Source organism: Triturus cristatus, chromosome 6, assembly GCF_964204655.1.
Source record: "Triturus cristatus chromosome 6, aTriCri1.1, whole genome shotgun sequence".
Classification (NCBI taxonomy): Eukaryota; Metazoa; Chordata; class Amphibia; order Caudata; family Salamandridae; genus Triturus; species Triturus cristatus.
This window is the reverse complement of record NC_140589.1, coordinates 1,638,191,025-1,638,215,738: the sequence shown is the minus strand read 5'-3', so window position 1 is coordinate 1,638,215,738 and position 24,714 is coordinate 1,638,191,025. Positions and strand designations below refer to the sequence as shown.

The window sequence follows — 24,714 nt, the reverse complement described above, 5'->3', positions numbered from 1 at the left end:
CAAAAAATGGACAGAAACAAGGATGGAGGAACCCGGGCTGTCCCTGTGTTCTTAGCACTGATTGTGATACCCATAATGCCGTGGTCGACCACTAACGACCCCTAAGTGACGCCTACGGTTTTACTAATGCGGGTTTAAAAAGGGTTTCTTGAGGGTGTAAGAAAAGATCTTTCGATTTGGAGGGTAGTTAAAAAGTTTACTCTATGTACATGGGGAGGACTCACTCTATTGAGCCGGGGACTACAATCATAAATCACCCACAAGACTTCAATCACGCGATTCATAAATGGCACTGTCTCGAGTTCCTAAATTATACACTACTTTACCAAAACATGCCAAATTTATTATATTACTTTGTTTTTAGTTGACATTCAAGCACATTCAGTTTCGATATTGTACAACCTGTCCTGAAACAATTCCGCTAAGTCTTAGGGTGTTTGGTACACTCGGGCCCACAGCTATCCTTACGAAAGCCAAGATCAAGTAATTTATGTTTTTGTTTTTTTACCGAAGTTGAAAGTAAGCGCGGCAAAGTGTGAAGTAATTTGCAAACGGACATCCAGTTCGGAAAATGCCTCGGCCACATGGAGTTCAGACTGCTCTGAAAATCCGAGTACTCTATCCAAGTGCCATGGCGCCACCTACTGGCACCCCGAACTCTTGAAATGCGGCACCGGCCAATGGAATTAGTTCTCTACAATATTATTATACAAAGCAAGACAATTTCGAATATAAAATTGATAAACTTGCATTCAAGTTAAATCAGACAATGGACACGCGATAAGAAATCCGTCAAATATTTAATGTCTCCATATTATCAAACTCAAATGATAATGGTTAGCACTAGGACATCGCATTACCGGAAAGAGGATGTTTCAAACCAGGACAATTATTAAAAATGAAATGTATCAAATTATTTTGGCACAATATCGAATTTCGTGAAATGTGTGCTTTCTGTCTTCTTAGGTGAGCTGCAAAATTCCTTTTAATTTCGGGGCATCACTTCCACAGCCCATCACAAGGAATGTACAATGTATCTGATACTAAATAGTTCCCTTTAAAAGTAACCCAAACAAAAAGGCAAATGGTTACAATTTGTAGAATTGAAAAGTGATTGTGTTACTATAGAGCATGAGTCACAATGTGGCATACATTTTAAAAAGTCCTTGAGGTATTTAAAAGAGTGCGCATTTCTTTAGTAAAGTATATAAAAAATGAACAATGCTTGATTTGCTGCCAGCGTCCATCATATTAAAAGGTACAGAAACTACCAGGCGCTTCTACAACAGGTTCACTCTGGGCCACAGGAGGCCTGCACCTAGTTCATCTCCAATAGAACGTGTTAAGCCTCTTTGTACACCCTTTCGGCCTGAAGAAGACCACTCAGTACATATTGAAGAAATATTCCCTGACCGCAGGGTCCAACAGTGCCTTAAGGGGTTCCTTAGACGTTGGATTAGAATGTGTGCTGGAATTAGTATTTCATGTACAAAACATCACATGTAGCTCGGAAAACATGTCCCGAAGACTTATTTGGGGCTTTTTACCAAACAAATGCCCGTGCTCCCTTCGAATCTGTTTGGGCAGCCAGGAGGTACTTCATTTCCATACAAATATTTCGAATTTTAGGTACATGCCACGTTTGCTATGATGTAAAACCCAAAATGAACAGAAAATCATTTCAAATAGTAATCATGACTCTTGGCATAGGCTACATACCCATCAGTCATGTTCTTCCAGTTTAAGTTCTTACACTTGCCACTTTTCAGGAGTAGCTCATCCAGGCCTATTTTGTTTGTAATGTGGATTCTCCTACTTGTAATCCTGCATTTATAGCAGGAAAAGCAAATCTACAATTCAGGACTGGATAAACTACACACGCTTGACACTGGGCATTTTGAGGACTCTGGACTGGATGGAACATGGCAGGGGCTTGTTGCTTTCTTGACCCAAGGAGAGCAGGTTTACATCATTCGAGCACCTCTGGCTGATGGTCCATACCGTTTTTGAGGATATTTAGTATACTGGTAAACGCCGAAATCCTTTCCTTCTGAATAAGTAGGCGAGTGAATTCTGCAGTCTTTGAAAACTGTGGTGCTGGCGGCAAGTCATTCATCAGTTGGGCAACAAGCTGGGCTTGGGAATTCGCCCTTTTGAACAACTGGCTGACTTCATCTGGGCCCACAGAACTGAAGGGGATCAGGGACCTTAGGTGTTTGCTCGTCAGTCTGACAAAAATTAGCTTTTCTGCCCAAAAGTTTGCTTCGCCCTTTTCAAACAGGTACTCGTCTTCCACCTGGACAAAAAAGAAAGAAATATAAAAATCTCTGAAGAACAAGGAATTTAATCAACCAAAGCAGATGTTTTTTTTTTTTTTAAAGCAATGTATTGTTTTCAGGAAACAAGTACAATGGAGGGCACACAAGAGTCGAGCCCTAGTAGTACAGTTATTTTATGTACATAAGTGCACCACAACTTCACAAACACCCTTTCTCAAATTGACTGCAGAAAACAAAGACCATTAATATTTCTGTACACATAATGGTATTTCATGAACCCGTTCCACCCTCATTTGGGTCACTGTCTGTATCACAATCTGTGTTTTGTACAATACTCGTTACCTCCTCAAAGTACTCAATGACCCTTGGCCATGCCACGTCCACCAGCCGCTTATCTAGGTCTTTCTCCCAACAACCTTTAATTCTCATGTCAGATACTAGTCGATCAAAAAGGGTCGGTTGGAGTGTGGTGACGGCCCTTTCGGGGTAGCAGATTCAGGAGGTTGTTGTACTTTGTTAGATGCTTTTCAGAATGTTTGTTCTTTTTGTTCCTTGATGAGGTAGGGACGATCCATGATGTGTCAGTTGATCCCTGGCAGGCTTGGGACCACCACGCTCTGGCTCACATAAACTACTTTGTTTATCCTTCCTAGGTGGAGCATAGATTCCTTTTACAACAGATTTTGAGGACTTGGGTTTGACCAGACAACCCAAAACCATCTGAGGTAGCTTGAGGACCCAGCACTTCTACGTGTTGCCAGCAGTACCAGGAATACACACGAATGGAGTTCTGAACACTGCAATAATTTTAAGAGCCTGTGTAGTACGTGGCATAGCACTAATGGTAATCTCTGAGTAAATTGCCAAACTTTTGGGGGTAATTGGCAGAGGATTTACTAACGTTCCTTAGCACCATTGTGCACTGCCTGACTTGCGACTAACTGAAGCATGTTCCTACACTACCATAATGGTAATATGGCCAGAGCTTAATTTGAGCCGGTGGTTTCTGGTGTTCAGCACCAGCACTTAATCATCAACACCGGCACTTTCCATGAGCACCAGTTAAGGACACATTCATTTATGGGGAGAAATACAGGATGTTGGGCAGACACCAAGACTCGAACATGGTTCCACAGCGCCGAAGTTGGCAGCTCTGGCCATCATGCCACATCCTCCCCCCACTTTCATGGTTAGTAGTTGGTTCTGATTTAGGCGATGCTAACAGGAGAAATGGGTTGGCGCAAGCTGCCTCCTGACGAGAGCCCCGGCACTTATTTTTATTTTTACAAATTAACCATGCAGATATATGTTGAGCGTGGAGCGTAACGAGATCCCATCCATTAAGTAGAGATTTGGCATTGGATCTTAGAGGCCACATTGGATGTGTGAAACGTTCACTGTTTAAAACAACAAAAGGAGACACATTAAAAAAATGTTGCTTTGTTGGCATTTCCTATAATTTTGCTTGCGCACACAGTGATGTGCAAACATGCTGTTTAAGACATCACAGGGGCCAGCTTCATAGTGGTGTATATCTCTTCATAATGTGCAGTATTAGTCTTTTCATTTCTTGGAACTTACTTTGTACCATGGATTAGCATAGCAGCATAACTGATCCACCCTAATTTGTATTTGAGGCAAGTCCTCCACCTATTGAATGAGAATATTGGGTGCACATGTTTGAGAATTATATTGAAGCACTGCATGGCCATAATTTCCAGCCACAAAGGAAGGAAGCGTTATTGTTGAGTGCCTGTGTCAAAAAGGACAACAGGTATTTAAATATTTACTGGTGGCTTTAGATTTGAATGGTCAGCAATTTGACAATAAGAGCAAAGAAAGTAAAAAGAGAATTAAGATCAGGTTTGTCAAGGAGATCAATTTAGTCATGCCAAGATATAAATTCTGCACCCAACCTGAAAATGAGAATGAGTCTAATAACGAGTTTGTAGCCAGACTCCGAGAACTTTCTGACTGTGAAGTGTTGTTTTGGAGCAATGACTGATGAACTCATTTCAGATCAACTAACTGTGCAGTGTCAGAGCAAAAAGATGCAAGAGTGGTAATGGGCAGCAAAAAAACAACTCTTAAGGATGCCGTTGACATTGCTAAAGTGATGGAAAAGAACGATAAAGTATCTAATGAGTTGACAGCTGTGAAGACGACTATTAATGCTAATTCTGATGTTCTTGCTGTTTTAAAGTCAAGCAACAAACCTCAAAAGGGGGAGCTCCCCTTAAACAGTGAAATAGAGGATGCAATAGATGTGGAAGTACTTACCATGGATCAGAGTCTAAGAATTCTATAAACAGAGTGTAGAAAACGTGGTCGTAGAGGCCATTTTGCACACATGTGTAAGAAGTTTAATAGGAGGGGAATAGGAGCTCTGGGAGAATATCCCACTAGTGACTTCGTTTTTCGATAGAATCTTGAGAGTGGGCAATAACCAGGTTAATACATGAAGGATGTGTAGGCAAAGGGCTACATTTGTGATAAATACCAATTAGGTCGAGTTGATGATGGACTCTAAGTCCATGTATACAATTTTACTAGAGAAATTATTTAGTATGCAATGGCCCAATTTCACATTGTTTCCCAAGGCCATCTGTACTGGTGGTTACCAAGCGGAGACATTCAACATTTTGGGGTACATGCCTACAGCCATTAGATTAGAGGAGAGAGAAAGTTAAAGAAAAGTATATGTGGCAAAGAATGGTCCTCCTTTCCTGAGGGGGATGAATAAATTTGACCTTCACATTGGCAACAATCCAAGTACACCTAATCAAATAATGGTGAAAGAAAATATAAATATTTCTGACATCGTAAATGGTGTTAAAGATGTGTTTCCAGAGAAATTGGGTTACCTCAAAGTGTATGTGCATAAAATAATGCTTAAACCGGATGCCACATTTATTCAGCACAATGTGAGAAGGGTACTTTTCGTAGGAAGTGAAGATGATGTTGGACGAGATGCTGAGGGAAGCAATTAATGAAGCAGTGGAGGCATCCCGTTGGGTAGCTACTGTAGTCACTATTGAGAAGGCTTGTTGGAGATTAAGATTATGTGTTGCATTTAGATCAATTAAATCAGAACATTGTGGATGACACTTTTCCTCTGCTCAATAATAATAAACCCATATTGTCTTTGAGAAGTAGAAGATCATTTTTCTAAATTAGACCTAAAAAATGCTTTTCACCAAATTTGATTACACGAGGAATCCAAGTCACTTATCACAATTGAATGCACATTTCAGTTTACACTCATGTCCAGAAGTCTTTTTACCATGGCCAATCTGTTTCAAAGGATAATGGCTGAGATTTTCAAAGGGTTATTAATATTGTCTATTTCCAGGATGACGTTTTGGTGTTTAACAGGCTTTATATAAGTTATCAGAGGCAGGTCTTACCTTACAACAGGTTGCAATTTTGTGTGGGGTCATTATCAACAACAAAGGCTTCAATCGATCAAAAATGATATGCAATGCAAGTATTTCGTCTCCAGTCGATGCCAGCCTCAAATCCATTCTAACGGTTGAGGAAAGTGGGTCAAAAGAGGGTTCTTTCCCAGTTGCATGGTAAGAAACAAAGAACAGTTGCGTTACCATCAAGATTTTTGGCAAATTCATAAAGGAATTATTCTGCCATTAAAAGGGCGGCATCTTGGGGGAGGGGAGGGGGGAGCAGAATATTTTCACACATATTTGTGAGGAACAATTTTTGCTGCATACGGATCATAAACTAATTATCAAAATTTTGCTTCCAGGAGGAGCTAGGAAGGGGCCAGCAAGACCGGCTGGATAAGCCACTTGGTTAAGAAATGTCATTATATTCTTGAACATATTCAGGTGTGGAGGGATGACCAAGCTGACTCTCTTTCCTGTATGTGGGTTGTTAGTTAATGAACAGTCAGTTGTTGCAAGAGAAAATGAGAGTGCTGTAGCATTAGTTCAAGATGCTGTGAACTGGGACTATTGAGGATTGGATGTGTGAAATAGATACTGATGCCACCTTGAAAGAAGGTGTACATTTAGCATTTAGTTTTATTTAAGCAGGAGAGAGAGCATTGTTTCACTTTCTGTGAGACCATATGACAAAACTTTGGAGGAAGCTCTAGTTTGTTGTGCCACATTATTGATGACAGTGGAGAAATGTGTACCTTCAATTGGTTTGCAGCCTAGATTACCTAATTCGGCACATGAAGGGGCACCTTGGACAATGTTGACAGAGAAAATTCATTCTGAATGGTTGATTCATAACCTTGAATTAATTTTTGTGAAAGAAGGCATTCTGTCAATTATCATGACTGATAATACGGCCCAACTCAGGTCTTGCAAGATGCAAACATTTCTGTCTTCTCTTTACATTATACACCATTGCACTTCTCTACACAATCCACCACCCAATGGAATGGTGGAGCGGCTCAATAGATTGATTACAGGGACTATGCAAATGGCATGTGCCTGTTGTCAGGATGTAGAGAAAATGTTTTTTGAAATGGTATGAGCCTATTGCACTACGTGTAATGGTGTTATTCACAGTCTCCTTTCTAGTAAAGTGTTGGCAACCTCCGAATACTACACTTTTTCCAGCGTGGTTGAAGGAGTGGGTGATGAACAGTGGTTTTGAAATTAAAAAAAACGAGTGGCGATGTTAATTGTAGATTGAAAAAGTACTTGGGTCAAAATCAGATTACATAAGGACGCATCAGAGGAGGTTTGACAAAATGTAAGGGACCTTTTAAGACTGACCAAGTAGATGGTTATTCAGTCGTTTTGGAGAATGGATTGTGTTTGTATCAGAGAGGTGGCGTGTTTGTGCTATGGCTCAGGGACGGTGTCCTGGTGTTATGTTGATGAGAGATGAGGAAATGTCAGATTAGAAAGTATGTTAAGGAGCATTTCTGGAATTGCTAGGGTAGAGGCCAGCAATGGATCTCAAGAGGCAATTTCTGTGAATGAATCAGTAAAATCTCAGAGGGATCGCAGACCGCATTTGCATTTACGAGATCCTGTGGAGTTATAATAAATTTATTCTTAATCAATTCTTTTTTTACTGTGAAAGTCGGGGTATCACCTTCTCTATGTTGAAATTAAGGTAAGGGGATGTGCTATACTGTGTGAATAATCTTAGCAATTATTTATTTTAATCAAATATCATGTTATAATATTTTCAACGTTGCTATGAACGGAAGGGGATGTGTTATACTGTGTTAGATGCTTTTCAAAATGTTTTTTCTTATTGTGTTTTGATGAGATGGGGACACTTGATGCTGTATTAGTTGATCCCTGGCCAACATGGGACAACCACGCTCTGGATGAGGCAAAAAAAAGTCTTTATTTAAGGTTCTTGGATTGCGGAGGGATTCCTTAACAACAGATGTCTTCCTTGGAAACCGCTCCATATATATTGTGCTGCTCCTGTTAAGCAGGTGTACTTCAGGAACCGACCCCACCTTATCCCAAACCTCATCAAAGGTCAGGAACCTATCATCTTTGTCCAGGTCACCCTCTGTCTAGTACCCACCCATATTCCATTCCCTAAAATAGTTTTCTCTTCTGAGGGCTGTGAAGGAGGGCAGTCTCCAATTATCTGGTCCTGCAAAGAAAGGATAGCATTTCGCTATTCTTTTTCATCAGCCTATCCCACACCTGGGACATCAATTTTATTAAACATGGACTTCCAGGTGTAAGACCAGTGAGCCTCCTCCATAGCAGCCTGCAACAGGGACCACTTGCTGTTGGATTCAGTGCTCAGCCACACATTGGCAGGTGCTGTAGTTGCACTGTCATGTAATATCATTCCATCTCTGCCAAAGCCAGATCACCCTGCTCATAATGCAATTTGAGGGAGGCTAGATTCATAGAAGTACAATAGCATAAGGATATATTCCTGCATCTAGGAGTGGTAAATAAAAAATTAAATAGCGCCTATGTCATTCCATAAGTGGGTGCATGTGCACTAACAGCATGATGCACCGCCAGCATGCAAGCATTCGCATCATTGCACCTTTTTTCTTATTTTGTTTTGTGCCAATTCTTTACAACATCAGCAAAAAGCAGTGACAAAGTAACAGATCAAAAATGCAAGACCTGCTGGCTTTGCCAATGTTTGTAGCCATAACTCCATTGGATGAGACCAGGAATTCATCAAGGCAATCTTTTTCCAGCTGCGAAAACATTAATTAAAATCTCGACCCCTAACCCAAGGATGAGCACATCTTCTTAGTTTGTTTACAACTCAAAAATGCCTTTTGTGACTTGTTCCAAATCATAAAGAAGTGATGAGAAAGAACCGCCCCGTTTTCATTGTGAGTCTCAGTGATATGTAACAGTATTTTACAACTGAAATTGGTGTTGTGAACCATTGACAAGTTACAAACACAACAGAGGTTGGTAATCCCCTTGCAAACTGGAAATGCTTCCCATAGGGCTGCTTCCAACTTGTGAACAGTTTTGGAAAAGCTACCTGCATTCTGACTTTTTAAAGAAAAGATGATTGTGCTATCGCAGGAAATGGAGATGCTCTTCCCCTCATTGCATCTGCAGGAAAAGCACCCAAAGGTATGTGACCTGCCCTTTGTACACCAGTCAATCTCTGCTTCTGCAAACCCTATGTGCTGCCCTTTTAGCCTCAGTATTTTGATGTCTCCATTGGGCTCAGAATGGTGATGTCAGGTTAGTGGTGGGTCCCTGGTGAAGAATGCCAACTACAGACCAATTGAAAATGGACCTTTCCTGGGCAAACTGATAAAAGAGCAGCATTCACCCAAATGTCACAATTCATTGAAGATAATGCCATACTTTCAGACTTCCAAACGGGATTTCGTCCAGGAAGAGGCACAGAATCTGCCCTCCTTGCCATCTGACATTACAGTTGACCGCAACGGGGGTTGCTGCGCTACTTCTCTTGGACCTCGGCCACCTTTGACACAGCTGACCATGACACTAATACAAAGACTCTACGAAGCTGGCATAGAGGGGACTGCTCTAGGCTGGATCACATCCTACCTTTGCAACAAACTAATGTCATCCATACCTCCCCTTTCTCGTCCAAACTGTACTTCACAAATGCAGGCGTCCCTCAAGGCTCCATCATCTCACCCATGCTTTTCAACATCTACACTGAGTTATTACCCACACTGATCAATCAATTTCACCTCACATACTATAATTATGCAGATGACAGGCAAACACCCCTTCAACTAGAATGCCCCAAAGACATTGGGAACTCGCCAATCCAGTTGTCTGAGAGCCATGGATAAATGGATGACTTCTCAAATCGAATGCTTCCAAAACGGAAACACTCACGTGTGGCGACATTATGAAACATTAAGACCCGCTTGCTGCGTGGCCTGATGATCTGGGAACACTGCCTAAAGTATTGAAGGAAGTAAGAAACCTCGGAAGGACAATCGACTCCAAGCTATCAAAGAATGCCCAAGTGGACAAACTAGCAATATCAAGCTGTGTTACTATAAAAACTCTGTGACAAATCTTCCCCCATTTGGGATTTCCACACAAGGTCTAGGCTACCATCTCCCTTCTTCTGTTCAAACTTGATTACACCAATAGCCTCTACCATTGATCACCTTTAACAACCATGAAAAGACTACAGCGGATTCTGAACTCGGCTGCCAGACTACTCTTACATATAAAACCGCAAGACCACATCTCTCCTGCCTTGAAAGTCCTGCATTGGTTACCGGTTGCCAGAAGATCCACGTTCAAGCTGCGTTGTATCACCCACAAAGTGGTTCATGTAACAGGACCACTCTTCATCAGGAATCAAATCACCAAACACATTCAACAAAGGAACCTCAGCTCTAGTGTGGCACCTCGCCTCAAAATCCCAACATACAAGAAAAAAACCATGGGTGGCACATCCTCCTCTGTTCAAGCAACCAAACTATGAAACTCTTTACCTCCCAACATAAGATCCCAGGATAACCACCTTATCTTCAGAAAAGTACTCAAGAATTGTCTCTTCCCCCACATAACCACCATATGAAAACAGAAATATACAGCATATCCCTCTGTATATAAGCATTTATTTGTACTATAGATATTTACCTATATATGTGTATTGCTTTGTATAAACGGGTAGAATATTTGTTTAAAAAAAATATAGATATTCATTAGTACTGCTTAAAAAATGTACATATTACTGATAGTTATATTTTTCTATGTTTTTAACATGTACATAAGTCACTGCATAAATAAGCAAATCTTTAATTAGAACTATTTATCTACAGTTGCTTGAAAGCCGGAGTTTATTTAATGCATCTTTAATCTACATATACTACCTTCCTTTATGCATCTATCTACCTTCCATGAACATATGGATCTATATATTTATTACTTTTCTTCGAATTCAGCATATCCAATGCACTACCCTATGTTTCACCCTAAACCGCTCTCAATATATCCTCTACCTCAACTCTGACTCATCTCAAACCTCTTTCTGATACTCTTGCCAATGGACTACCCTATTTCTCACCCTACACCTCTATCAATATATCCTCTACCTCCACTCTTTCATTCATCCCAAACCCCATACCACTACTATGATCACCCAAAATAACCCTTTCTTGACTCTTCCCTACACTACCCCTCCTTGCATCCCCTCATACCTCTTTTACTATTCTGAGCTCCCAAAACAAGCCTTTCTAAACCCTTCCCTCTGACTCTTCCCCCGTCCACCTGCCTTTTACTCAGATACATCAAAACTGAGTGCCTGCTTAGGATCACATGCCAGACACATCAAAGCGGACACCATTCCCAGGCAGGTGCCTTGGTCTGTGATCGTTGCAATGAAGGCTTGTAAACTGCATAAGTAAACTCAGCAATGAATGGATGGCTCTTCTTGCTGAATGTGCTTCGCTGGACGGCCCCCGATTAGGCAGATGTGGCTTGGACTGCTCTTGTCTAACACGTGGATTACGAGATCATCTCAATCTAGGTCCACCTAACATTTAGGTCAAAGACAACTGACAACTTGAGAATATAGAGTTCTCCTGAAGATGAGGTCTACCGGAGGCCAGCACAATTCCTCTACTCTATCTGCCCTGCACTGGACTGCAGTCACAGAGAATCAAGTTAAACATGCATCGCTTTCAAGGTCCTACATTGCTTGGGTCAATTTTAAGTTACTAGATTTACAAGGTCACATATTTAAATCATCTGAAACAGACTCCCAGTCGCCTCTCGCATTCAATGCAACAGTGGCAGCTGCGTCAGTGTGTTGAACAGGTCGTCTGTTGAACTTCCATGTACTGCATATCCCAAAGGATGAAGTCAGTAAGCACATTAAGAGCTGGCTGTACATCTAGTAAATATTTATGGACCACTGCTAGAGTTTGTTGCCTCTGGGCATATACTGCATTATTAAACTCAAACCTCTTTATCACGCTGTCTGCATGTGTGGATTCTTGAAGCTCCAGTGTGTTGTAATTCTAAAAAGGCACCATTCTTTTTAGCCTATCTGGGGATTCTTCTTAATCCATCCTAAAAAGCCGCTTAAAAAGTGATTACAATGACCTGATCACATTAATCTAGAGCTAGACTAACAGTTAAGAACCAATGACATGAACATCAAAACATGCATGTTGTAACTCTTGCAAGCCATTCTGATGCAGGTCTCTAAAGCGGACAACGTGTCAGGCTAGGGCGATAATTTCCAATGAAAATCAAGAAAACTGAAGTCTCTGCAGAAACTCCATAACTCAGCCCCCACGATAAAAGGAGCCCTAGCAAGTCCCAATCTTGCAGGCCTTTAGCTGCAGGGATAGAAGTGTTCTAGGATGTTTTTGAAACATTATGCAATTGCCCATTCTGTTGTCTGAAACTGTACTTTATTTTCTTGATCAAACCCATAAACCATATTGGAACAAATATTTCCCATATCTGCCCAATTTCTTTCCCCGCCCCTTATTTCTGCCCTAGCCGAGTGGAACAAGGATGAGAACACAGGAGTCTTGTCAAAGTAGAGAGGAGCTCAGCTTACTGGGGAATGCAGACATCAAACAAACAACTGCAATGCGTTAGCACGGCCATTAAGAAACTATTACCAAGGCAATGCAGGCCCCAACACATGAAACCATTTCGCTGCACCCCAAGAACAACCTGGCTTCAATTGTGGGAATCTGTAAGGTTTGAAATACATTTTATGATCAGAATCCACAATTCTAAGCTGTACATGAAAACTTTAAAAATATATATTCTTCGTTGATATGGACATTGTGCGTCGTTACAAGTAAAGGCGAGGCTTCCACTACTGTTCACATACATGTAAAGAATTCTGAGCCTGCAGGGAAATGTTTTCAAAGGTTTACTTCCTAAGAGGAAGAGGATGTGCCCTAAAAGCTAGGGCGGTCGACCTCGAAGCTGGTGGACCAGGTTCGGGCCTCGGCAACGACGCTCAACATACTGTGATCCTGGGCAAATCACTTAATCTCCCCGTGTCTAACAAAAACGAATGCGTCGGTCTGTAACGCAACCGGTGTTCATGTAAAGCGCTCTGGTAACTTTGGATCGAGTTCGTGCTACATAAAACTCCGGAAAAAAGTGATAAAGTGTCAAATGTTCTAAATGTCACAAAGCCTACACATTGCAAAACATGTGATCAGAAAACCCAAAGTCGCAATGCACTAAAGGTGCACGTCTTTGCAACTTGCAATGTACACACTGAAACTCCCTACGAATCGTTAGTAAAAGCAGGCGTGAAATGGACGCCCCTCTTTCAAAACAATGTCCAATGAATTGTATTAATTGAGTGCTACGAAGACTGCAGCTGCAAACCATGGATGGGATACAGGCTCCCGGAGGTGGGGGATATTCATCTGCAAACTTGAATCTCTCCATGAGGGACGGCTTCCATTTTCTTAATGTGTGCTGAGGGCATTAGGGGAGCACACAGTGGTCCAGGGTACCGCTGCTTGCGCCCTTCAAGGCCATTTGCATCGGTCCAGTTTTCTTTTCATCGCAGCCCCTTCCCTTTAAGGAGCAGAGACCACGCTTTCGCAGTGTTCAAAGGTAAATGCACTGGTGTGAGCCTACTGTCGCCCGCAGGCACGCGCCTTTGCATTCACATCTCGTTCAACGGTATTCACAGAGGAATTCCTGCCTCATTAATATGCATGAGGCAAGACTTTTCAAAATCTTACCATAGGTCGATTCTGTGCTACAACAAATGAGTACATCCGCCAGAGCGCAGCTTAAGCCTTGGGTTGCAAACCTGCGGATGTGCACACGTAGAGAGAGTTTTGCGACCCCCAGAGTAGGTACTTCAGACCCTAGTCATACACTCATCTGTGCAACCACTTAAGGTTATTAAGAGAGAGCGACAGTGAACAGAGACTGGATCTTTATATCCAACACTTGATTAAACCAAATACGTAATCTATAATTCCCAATGCTGTCATTCCACAGTTCCATAGCTATTTGTGTGCCTTACCCCTTGCCTAGCGCCTTACACTCCTCTTTTAAAATTATACACGAGAAAGGGAAGTGAGAAGAGACATGAAGCAGAGGAAAGAGGGAAGGGCTCAGGAAAGAGGGCAGGGTAGACTGAGGAAATATGGCAGGGAAGACTGAGGAAAGAGGGCAGGGAAGGGCTGAGTAATGAGGGCAGGGAAGGCTAAGGAAAAAGGGCAGGGAAGGCTGACTGCTGACGAAAGAGGGCAGGGAAGGCTGACGAAAGAGGGCAGGGAAGACTGATGAAGGAGGGCAGGGAAGGGTTGAGAAAAGAGGGCAGGGAAGGGTTGAGGAAAGAGGGCAGGGAAGACTGAGTAAAGAGGGAAGGGAAGGCTTAGGAAAGAGGGCAGGGTTGAGGAAAGATGGGCAGGGAAGGGCTGAGGAAAGAGGGCAGGGAAGGGCTAGGAAAAGAGGGCAGGGAAGGGCTGAGGAACGAGGGCAGGGAAGGGCTGGGAAAAGAGGGCAGGGAAGGGCTGGGAAAAGAGGGCAGGGAAGGCTTAGGAAAGAGGGTAGGGTTGAGGAAAGACGGGCAGGGAAGGGCTGAGGAAAGAGGGTAGGGAAGGGCTGGGAAAAGAGGGTAGGGAAGGGCTGGGAAAAGAGGGCAGGGAAAGGCTGTGGAAAGAGGGCAGGGAAGGGCTAAGGAACGAGGGCAGGGAAGGCTGAGGAACGAGGGCAGGGAAGACTGAGGAAATATGGCAGGGAAGGGCTGAGGAAAGAGGGCAGGGAAAGGCGGCAGGGAAGACGGAGGAACGAGGGCAGGGAAGACTGAGGAACGAGGGCAGGGAAGACTGAGGAACGAGGGCAGGGAAGACTGAGGAAAGAGAGCAGGGAAGCGCTGAGGAAAGAGGGCATGGAAGGGCTGAGGAAAGAGGGCAGGGAAGATTGAGGAAATATGGCACGGAAGGGCTGAGGGAATATGGCAGGGAAGGGCTGAGGAAAGAGGGCAGGAAAGGACTGAGAAAAGAGGGCAGGGAAGGGCTGAGAAAAAGGCAGGGAAGGGCTGAGGAAAAAGGGCAGGGAAGGGCTGAGAAAAGAGGGCAGGGAAGACTGAGGAAATATGGCAGGGAAGGGCTGAGGAAAGAGGGCAGGGAAGGGCTGAGGGAATAGGGCAGGTAAGGGCTGAGGGAAGAGGCCAGGGAAGACTGAGGAAAGAGGATAGGGAAGTGCTGAGGGAATAGGGCAGGGAAGGGCTGAGGAAAGAGGGCAGGGAAGGGCTGAGGAAAGAGGGCAGGGAAGGGCTGAGGAAAGAGGGCAGAGAAGGGCTGAGGAAAGAGGGCAGGGAAGGGCTGAGGAACGAGGGAAGGGCTAAGGAACGAGGGCAGGGAAGGGCTGAGGAATGAGGGCAGGGAAGGCTGAGGAAATATGGTAGGGAAGGGCTGAGGAAAGAGGACAGGGAAGGGCTGAGGAAAGAGGGCAGGGAAGGGCTGAGGAAAGAGGGCAGGGAAGGGCTGAGGAAAGAGGGCAAGGAAGGGCTGAGGAAAGAGGGCAAGGAAGACTGAGGAACAAGGGCAGGGAAGACTGAGGAACGAGGGCAGGGAAGACTGGGGAAAGAGGGCAGGGAAGGGCTGAGGAAATATGGCAGGGAAGACTGAGGAAATATGGCAGGGAAGGGCTGAGGAAATATGGCAGGGAACGGCTGAGGAAATATGGCAGGGAAGGGCTGAGGAAAGAGGGCAGGGAAGACTGAGGAAATATGGCAGGGAAGGGCTGAGAAAAGAGGGCAGGGAAGGGCTGAGGAAAGAGGGCAGGGAAGGGCTGAGGAACGAGGGCAGGGAAGACTAAGGAACGAGGGCAGGGAAGACTGAGGAACGAGGGCAGGGAAGACTGAGGAACGAGGGCAGGGAAGACTGAGGAAAGAGGGCAGGGAAGACTGAGGAAAGAGGGCAGGGAAGACTAAGGAAAGAGGGCAGGGAAGACTAAGGAAAGAGGGCAGGGAAGACTAAGGAAAAAGGGCAGGGAAGACTAAGGAAAGAGGGCAGGGAAGACTAAGGAAAGAGGGCAGGGAAGGGCTGAGGAAAGAGGGCACGGAAGGGCTGAGGAAAGAGGGCAGGGAAGATTGAGGAAATATGGCACGGAAGGGCTGAGGGAATATGGCAGGGAAGGGCTGAGGAAAGAGGGCAGGGAAGGGCTGGGAAAAGAAGGCAGGGAAGGGCTGAGGAAAAAGGGCAGGGAAGGGCTGAGAAAAGAGGGCAGGGAAGACTGAGGAAAGAGGGCAGGGAAGACTAAGGAAAGAGGGCAGGGAAGACTAAGGAAAGAGGGCAGGGAAGACTAAGGAAAGAGGGCAGGGAAGACTAAGGAAAGAGGGCAGGGAAGACTAAGGAAAGAGGGCAGGGAAGACTAAGGAAAGAGGGCAGGGAAGGGCTGAGGAAAGAGGGCACGGAAGGGCTGAGGAAAGAGGGCAGGGAAGGGCTGAGGAAATATGGCAGGGAAGGGCTGAGGAAATAGGGAAGGGCTGAGGAAAGAGGGCAGGGAAGACTGAGGAAATATGGCAGGGAAGGGCTGAGGAAATATGGCAGGGATGGGCTGAGGAGATATGGCAGGGAAGGGCTGAGGAAATATGGCAGGGAAGGGTTGAGGGAAGAGGGCAGGGAAGGGCTGAGGAAATAGGGCAGGGAAGACTGAGGAAAGAGGGCAGGGAAGACTGAGGAAAGAGGGCAGGGAAGACTGAGGAAAGAGGGCTGGGAAGACTGAGGTAAGAGGGCTGGGGAAAGAGGGCTGGAAAGGGCTGAAGAAAGAGGGCAGGGGAGGGCTGAGGAAAGAGGGCAGGGAAGACTGAGTAAAGAGGGCAGGGAAGGCTGAGGAAAGAGGACAGGGAAGGCTGACGAAAGACGGCAGGGAAGGCTGACGAAAGAGGGCAGGGACGGCTGACGAAAGAGGGCAGGGATGGCTGACGAAAGAGGGCAGGGATGGCTGACGAAAGAGGGCAGGGAAGACTGATGAAGGAGGGCAGGGAAGACTGAGTAAAGACAGGGAAGGGTTGAGGAAAGAGGGAAGGGTTGAGGAAAGCGGGCAGAGAAGACTAAGGAAAGAGGGCAGAGAAGACTAAGGAAAGAGGGCAGGGAAGGCTGAGGAAAGAGGGCAGGGAAGGCTGAGGCAAGAGGGCAGGGAAGGCTGAGGAAAGAGGGCAGGGAAGGCTGAGGAAAGAGGGCAGGGAAGGCTGAGGAAAGAGGGCAGGGAAGGCTGAGGAAAGATGGCAGGGAAGGGCTGAGGAAAGAGGGCAGGGAAGGCTGAGGAAAGAGGGAAGGGGAGACTGATGAAAGAGGGCAGGGAAGACTGAGGAAAGAGGGCAGGGAAGGGCTGAGGAAAGAGGGCAGGGAAGGCTGAGGAAAGAGGGCAGGGCTGAGGAAAGATGGGCAGGGAAGGGCTGAGGAAAGAGGGCAGGGAAGGGCTGGGAAAAGAGGGCACGGAAGGGCTGAGGAAAAACTGCAGGGAAGGGCTGAGGAAAAACTGCAGGGAAGGGCCGAGGAACGATGGCAGGGAAGGCTGAGGAAAGAGGGCAGGGAAGACTAAGGAAATATGGCAGGGAAGGGCTGAGGAAAGAGGGCAGGGAAGGGCTAAGGAAAGAGGGTAGGGAAGGGCTGAGGAAAGAGGGCAGGGAAGGGCTAAGGAAAGAGGGTAGGGAAGGGCTGAGGAAAGAGGGCAGGGAAGACTGAGGAAAGAGGGCAGGGAAGACTGAGGAAAGAGGGCAGGGAAGGGCTGAGGAAAGAGGGCAGGGAAGGGCTGAGAAAAGAGGGCAGGGAAGGGCTGAGGAAAGAGAGCAGGGAAGACTGAGGAAATATGTCAGGGAAGGCAGGGAAGGGCTGAGGAAAGAGGGCAGGGAAGGGCTGAGGAAATAGGGCATGGAAGGGCTGGGGAACGAGGGCAGGGAATGGCTGAGGAACGAGGGCAGGGAAGGCTGAGGAAATATGGTAGGAAAGGGCTGAGGAAAGAGGGCAGGGAAGGGCTGAGGAAAGAAGGCAGGGAAGGGCAGAGGAAAGAGGGCAGGGAAGGGCTGAGGAAAGAGGGCAGGGAAGGGCTGAGGAAAGAGGGCAGGGAAGGGCTGAGGAAAGAGGGCAGGGAAGGGCTGAGGAACGAGGGCAGGGAAGGGCTGAGGAACGAGGGCAGGGAAGGGCTGAGGAACGAGGGCAGGGAAGACTGAGGAACGAGGGCAGGGAAGACTGAGGAAAGAAGGCAGGGAAGACTGAGGAAAGAGGGCAGGGAAGGGCTGAGGGAAGAGGGCAGGGAAGGGCTGAGGAACGAGGGCAGGGAAGGCTGAGGAAATATGGTAGGGAAGGCTGGGGAAATATGGTAGGGAAGGGCTGAGGAAAGAGGGTAGGGAAGGGCTGAGGAAAGAGGGCAGGGAAGGGCTGAGGAAAGAGGGCAGGGAAGACTGGGGAACGAGGGAAGGGAAGACAGGAAAGAGGGCAGGGAAGGGATGAGGAAATAGGGCAGGGAAGGGCTGAGGAAAGAGGGCAGGGAAGGGCTGAGGAAAGAGGGCAGGGAAGGGCTGAGGAAAGAGGGCAGGGAAGGGCTGAGGAAAGAGGGCACGGAAGGGCTGAGGAAAGAGGGCAGGGAAGATTGAGGAAATATGGCACGGAAGGGCTGAGGGAATATGGCAGGGAAGGGCTGAGGAAAGAGGGCAGGGAAGGGCTGGGAAAAGAAGGCAGGGAAGGGCTGAGGAAAAAGGGCAGGGAAGGGCTGAGAAAAGAGGGCAGGGAAGACTGAGGAAAGAGGGCAGGGAAGACTAAGGAAAGAGGGCAGGGAAGACTAAGGAAAGAGGGCAGGGAAGACTAAGGAAAGAGGGCAGGGAAGACTAAGGAAAGAGGGCAGGGAAGACTAAGGAAAGAGGGCAGGGAAGGGCTGAGGAAAGAGGGCACGGAAGGGCTGAGGAAAGAGGGCAGGGAAGGGCTGAGGAAATATGGCAGGGAAGGGCTGAGGAAATAGGGAAGGGCTGAGGAAAGAGGGCAGGGAAGACTGAGGAAATATGGCAGGGAAGGGCTGAGGAAATATGGCAGGGATGGGCTGAGGAAATATGGCAGGGATGGGCTGAGGAGATATGGCAGGGATGGGCTGAGGAGATATGGCAGGGAAGGGCTGAGGAGATATGGCAGGGAAGGGCTGAGGAGATATGGCAGGGAAGGGCTGAGGAAATATGGCAGGGAAGGGTTGAGGGAAGAGGGCAGGGAAGGGCTGAGGGAAGAGGGCAGGGAAGGGCTGAGGGAAGAGGGCAGGGAAGGGCTGAGGAAATAGGGCAGGGAAGACTGAGGAAAGAGGGCAGGGAAGACTGAGGAAAGAGGGCTGGGAAGACTGAGGAAAGAGGGCTGGGGAAAGAGGGCTGGAAAGGGCTGAAGAAAGAGGGCAGGGGAGGGCTGAGGAAAGAGGACAGGGAAGACTGAGGAAAGAGGGCAGGGAAGACTGAGTAAAGAGGGCAGGGAAGGCTGAGGAAAGAGGACAGGGAAGGCTGACGAAAGACGGCAGGGAAGGCTGACGAAAGAGGGCAGGGACGGCTGACGAAAGAGGGCAGGGATGGCTGACCAAAGAGGGCAGGGAAGACTGATGAAGGAGGGCAGGGAAGACTGAGTAAAGACAGGGAAGGGTTGAGGAAAGAGGGAAGGGTTGAGGAAAGCGGGCAGAGAAGACTAAGGAAAGAGGGCAGAGAAGACTAAGGAAAGAGGGCAGAGAAGACTGAGGAAAGAGGGCAGGGAAGGCTGAGGAAAGAGGGCAGGGAAGGCTGAGGAAAGAGGGCAGGGAAGGCTGAGGAAAGAGGGCAGGGAAGGCTGAGGAATGAGGGCAGGGAAGGCTGAGGAAAGAGGGCAGGGAAGGCTGAGGAAAGAGGGAAGGGGAGACTGATGAAAGAGGGCAGGGAAGGGCTGAGGGGGAAAGGAAGGCTGAGGAAAAAAGGGCAGGGAAGGGCTGAGGGGGAAAGGAAGGCTGAGGAAAAAGGGCAGGGAAGGGCTGAGGAAAGAGGGAAAGGGCTGAAAAGACACAGAACTGATGAGTGACAGGAGGATGGCTGAGGAAAGAGGACAGGGAAGGCTGACGAAAGACGGCAGGGAAGGCTGACGAAAGAGGGCAGGGAAGACTGATGAAGGAGGGCAGGGAAGACTGAGTAAAGACAGGGAAGGGTTGAGGAAAGAGGGAAGGGTTGAGGAAAGCGGGCAGAGAAGACTAAGGAAAGAGGGCAGAGAAGACTAAGGAAAGAGGGCAGAGAAGACTGAGGAAAGAGGGCAGGGAAGGCTGAGGAAAGAGGGCAGGGAAGGCTGAGGAAAGAGGGCAGGGAAGGCTGAGGAAAGAGGGCAGGGAAGGCTGAGGAAAGAGGGCAGGGAAGGCTGAGGAAAGAGGGCAGGGAAGGCTGAGGAAAGAGGGAAGGGGAGACTGATGAAAGAGGGCAGGGAAGGGCTGAGGAAAGAGGGCAGGGAAGGGCTGAGGAAAGAGGGCAAGGAAGGCTGAGGAAAGAGGGCAGGGCTGAGGAAAGATGGGCAGGGAAGGGCTGAGGAAAGAGGGCAGGGAAGGGCTGGGAAAAGAGGGCACGGAAGGGCTGAGGAAAAACTGCAGGGAAGGGCTGAGGAAAAACTGCAGGGAAGGACCGAGGAACGAGGGCAGGGAAGGCTGAGGAAAGAGGGCAGGGAAGACTAAGGAAATATGGCAGGGAAGGGCTGAGGAAAGAGGGCAGGGAAGGGCTAAGGAAAGAGGGTAGGGAAGGGCTGAGGAAAGAGGGCAGGGAAGACTGAGGAACGAGGGCAGGGAAGACTGAGGAAAGAGGGCAGGGAAGGGCTGAGGAAAGAGGGCAGGGAAGGGCTGAGAAAAGAGGGCAGGGAAGGGCTGAGGAAAGAGAGCAGGGAAGACTGAGGAAATATGTCAGGGAAGGGCTGAGGAAAGAGGGCAGGGAAGGGCTGAGGGAATAGGGCAGGTAAGGGCTGAGGAAATAGGGCAATGAAGGGCTGAGGAAATAGGGCATGGAAGGGCTGAGGAAATAGGGCATGGAAGGGCTGAGGAACGAGGGCAGGGAAGGGCTGAGGAACGAGGGCAGGGAAGGGCTGAGGAACGAGGGCAGGGAATGGCTGAGGAACGAGGGCAGGGAAGGCTGAGGAAATATGGTAGGAAAGGGCTGAGGAAAGAGGGCAGGGAAGGGCTGAGGAAAGAAGGCAGGGAAGGGCGGAGGAAAGAAGGCAGGGAAGGGCTGAGGAAAGAGGGCAGGGAAGGGCTGAGGAAAGAGGGCAGGGAAGGGCTGAGGAAAGAGGGCAGGGAAGGGCTGAGCAACGAGGGCAGGGAAGGGCTGAGGAACGAGGGCAGGGAAGACTGAGGAACGAGGGCAGGGAAGACTGAGGAACGAGGGCAGGGAAGACTGAGGAACGAGGGCAGGGAAGACTGAGGAACGAGGGCAGGGAAGACTGAGGAAAGAGGGCAGGGAAGACTGAGGAAAGAGGGCAGGGAAGGGCTGAGGAAAGAGGGCAGGGAAGGGCTGAGGAAAGAGGGCAGGGAAGGGCTGAGGAACGAGGGCAGGGAAGGCTGAGGAAATATGGTAGGGAAGGCTGAGGAAATATGGAATGGAAGGGCTGAGGAAAGAGGGCAGGGAAGGGCTGAGGAAAGAGGGCAGGGAAGGGCTGAGGAAAGAGGGCAGGGAAGACTGGGGAACGAGGGAAGGGAAGGCAGGAAAGAGGGCAGGGAAGGGCTGAGGAAAGAGGGCAGGGAAGGGCTGGGGAAAGAGGGCAGGGAAGGGCTGAGGAAAGAGGGCAGGGAAGGGCTGAGGAAAGAGGGCAGGGAAGGGCTGAGGAAAGAGGGAAGGGCTGAGGAAAGAGGGCAGGAAAGGGCTGAGGGAAGAGGGCAGGGAAGGGCTGAGGAAACAGGGCAGGTAAGGGCTGAGGAAACAGGGCAGGTAAGGGCTGAGGAAAGCGGCCAGGGAAGACTGCGGGAATAGGACAGGGAAGGGCTGAGGAAATAGGGCAGGGAAGGGCTGAGGAAATAGGACAGGGAAGGGCTGAGGAAAGAGGGCAGGGAAGACTGAGGAAAGAGGGTTGGGGAAAGAGGGAAGACAAGGGCTGAAGAAAGAGGGCAGGGAAGGGCTGAGGAAAGAGGGAAGGGCTGAGGAAAGAGGGCAGGGAAGGGCTGAGGAAAGAGGGCAGGGAAGACTGAGGAACGAGGGCAGGAAAGACTGAGGAACGAGGGCAGGGAAGACTGAGGAAAGAAGGCAGGGAAGACTGAGGAAAGAGGGCAGGGAAGGGCTGAGGAAAAAGGGCAGGGAAGGGCTGAGGAAAGAGGGCAGGGAAGGGCTGAGGGGGAAAGGAAGGCTGAGGAAAAAGGGCAGGGAAGGGCTGAGGAAAGAGGGAAAGGGCTGAAAAGACACAGAACTGATGAGTGACAGGAGGATGGCTGAGGAAAGCCAAGAGACACGCATTGAGACAGGGATGAGGAGAGAAATGTATGGAATTAAAGACTGCTGCTGGGTGGTAAAAACAACAAGCACTGGCAAAGCCAATGGGTTTCACCTCAGGGACTTATTGGCTTTCACAATGGTTTTTACCAATTCTGTGCATCATGGCTAAAGAGAAAACTAAAAAAACATAAAGATGCTATGACAGCCACTACAGCCATGTTCTTTTGTAGGCGCATGCACGCACCTACAAATTGCGCAGGTGTTTTTTTAAACTTTATTTACTGATTCAAGTTGGAATAGTAAATTAAAAAACCAAGGTACCACAAAAGCGTTTTTTGTTTTAAGTGGATTGGGGAAAGCAACATGGAGTGCAGGGGTGGAAGCAACATGGAGAACACAGGTGGGAGAAGCATAATGCGGAGGGCAGTGCTGGAAACAACACAGAGGGTGGCGGGAAAAGTACATAACACAGGCGAGAGAGCAACGTGAGCACAGGGGAACAGAAGCACATGGGTGTAACTTTACTTTATTTTCATGGTTAAACCCATAAACCATATTGGACCAAATATTTTCCCTCTCTGCCCAATTCCTTTCCCCGACCCTGATTTCTGCCCTAGCTGAGTGGACAAGGAAGAGAGCACAGGGGTCTTGTCAAAGTAGAAAGGATAAAGCTGAAGGCATGGCTTTTCCCCCAGTAGCTTCTCAACTGGGCCATTCACCTCTTTCTCTGTCAGCAATTCTCAATCAGTGCTGGGAAGCCCTAGGGCAGCCATGCGCTTAACAAAAAACCTAAACATAAACATTGCATACCAGACAGGCTTGACTGTGGCATCGTTTTCAGAACATTTCTAGCATTTTGTGGTTATCTCATTGGACAGCCATGGCTTGTGTGTTATCACTGTTCCACCCATAATTGTTTTTAAATGTATTGCATTATAAGTTTTAAAAACAAAATATCTATTTTGCAGGCCACAGTCTGATCTTTTGGAGCACTATTAAAACTGCATTCCAAATGGCCAGTGTGACATCATAACTTTAAGTCTTGGACAGTGGGTCACACGGCCATATTACCCAAACACTTGCCTGACATTTGTAAGACCTAGTTATTATTTGTCAAGGACATACCGATTTAGGGTCTTCCAGATCTTGCTTCAGGTCATCTTCACCCAGCAGCCACTCCAACAAGATGACAATTCCAGCGGAGACTTGATCCCACTGCCGGAGGAGACGACAAAGAATGCCAAATGCGAGATCCATGGCCATTGGAGGGTTGACTACACAAAATTCAAACTCTGCAAAAAGGACAAATTAAAACTTAACTTAGATCCGTGAGTACATCAAATGGTTCAAAACACTGTTGAACCCTCACTGAGGTGGTTAGTATTACAGAGTGAAAACTTACTAAGAAACTCTCTATTGCCTAATCGTCAGTGGTTTCGCGTTCCAAGATGGGGAGCAAATTCAACTGTTTATAGCTCTTTTTTTAAATAGGCCTAGAAATGTGTGCTGTCAGCATAAGTGGACATAGTTTGAACACATTTTCAACTGACCAGATTTTGGGTAGTTTTCATCCCTCCTGGTCTTATGCCGTAACTCCCTAGGAGCACGGCCTGCTTTTGTACACTAGCAGAATCGAAAGGAAGGCAGAGGACTCACCTTCCGTAGAAGTCTCAGGGCTCTAGGAAGTGCAAACAAGAGTTACACGCGAGTCTCGGATGGTTAGTTATTTCTAAGTACCCCTGTAAGTAGTCCACATCCAGCCTGATAAATGTGGTGGTTGGCATTGAATTAAGCACTTAGGGCACCAATTATGTTCAGACATTTCTATGATATCATAACTATTCCGGCATGAGTGATTTGTTCGCCCATGCAATCCCCAGCAAAGAGCAAAACAAATCAGTGATGAACTCCTCATAGCCTGGGTTTTGACATAATCTTTGGCTAATGTTATACAATATGACTCTCATAGTGATGGTATATAAGACGTAGCCCTTTGTCTGAAACGCCAGTCTCCAATCCATTTAACAGGAGCATGACCCCAACATCTTTGGTCCATATTTCCAGCACATTGTTGTGTTTTTATTTGAATCAGAGTCCCACACACGAGTAGACTTTTCAGGGAGTACTTGTAAACTCCTTAGAAAGAAAATCAGTGGAAAGAAACTTTGAGTTATAAAAGAGAGCATGGCTTAAAATGTGCATAAAAGAGCTTGTCTCTATCGATTCTAGCAAGAGACGTTAAAAAGTGAAGGAATGTGGTGATGTACTTGTGGGAAGTAGTATTGGATCTTGCATACGCCCTGCAAAAGCTAATAATGGAACATTAAGTATTTATTTGCCTCTAACTTTAGAAGGTTTGGTATAATATTATAAGTGGAGTCATTGCTGAGTGTAAAAGGATTTATTAAAGACCAAGAACAAGACAAATATATGCTTTGAAGTAGGAGAACCAAAGGAACCTTGAAGAGAGTCTACAATCCTGCCATTTTGTGATTGGCCAAATAGAACTAAAGTAAGAAACAGCGGCAGAAGGAATACTGGCACCACAGCAGAATATAACATCAGGGTTACGTAGGATTGGTATTAGCGGGGATTCCTTGCTATACCCCAA

General features: G+C 47.2%; 1 protein-coding gene across 6 annotated transcripts in view; it reads right to left on the bottom strand.

Moving 5' to 3' along the window:
* Positions 1-781: 781 nt before the first annotated feature.
* The window catches only part of THADA (THADA armadillo repeat containing), a 1,526,823-nt gene continuing 1,502,890 nt past the window's right edge, over positions 782-24,714 (bottom strand). For all 6 annotated transcript variants that reach the window (XM_085612787.1, XM_085612792.1, XM_085612789.1 and 3 more), the window contains 2 exons: positions 23,229-23,395; positions 782-2,296 (listed from right to left, as the gene is read on the bottom strand). In XM_085612787.1, coding sequence (XP_085468913.1) covers positions 1,970-2,296; positions 23,229-23,395 — 494 coding nt within the window. In that variant the 3' untranslated portion in view covers positions 782-1,969. The remainder of the gene's footprint in view (positions 2,297-23,228; positions 23,396-24,714) is intronic.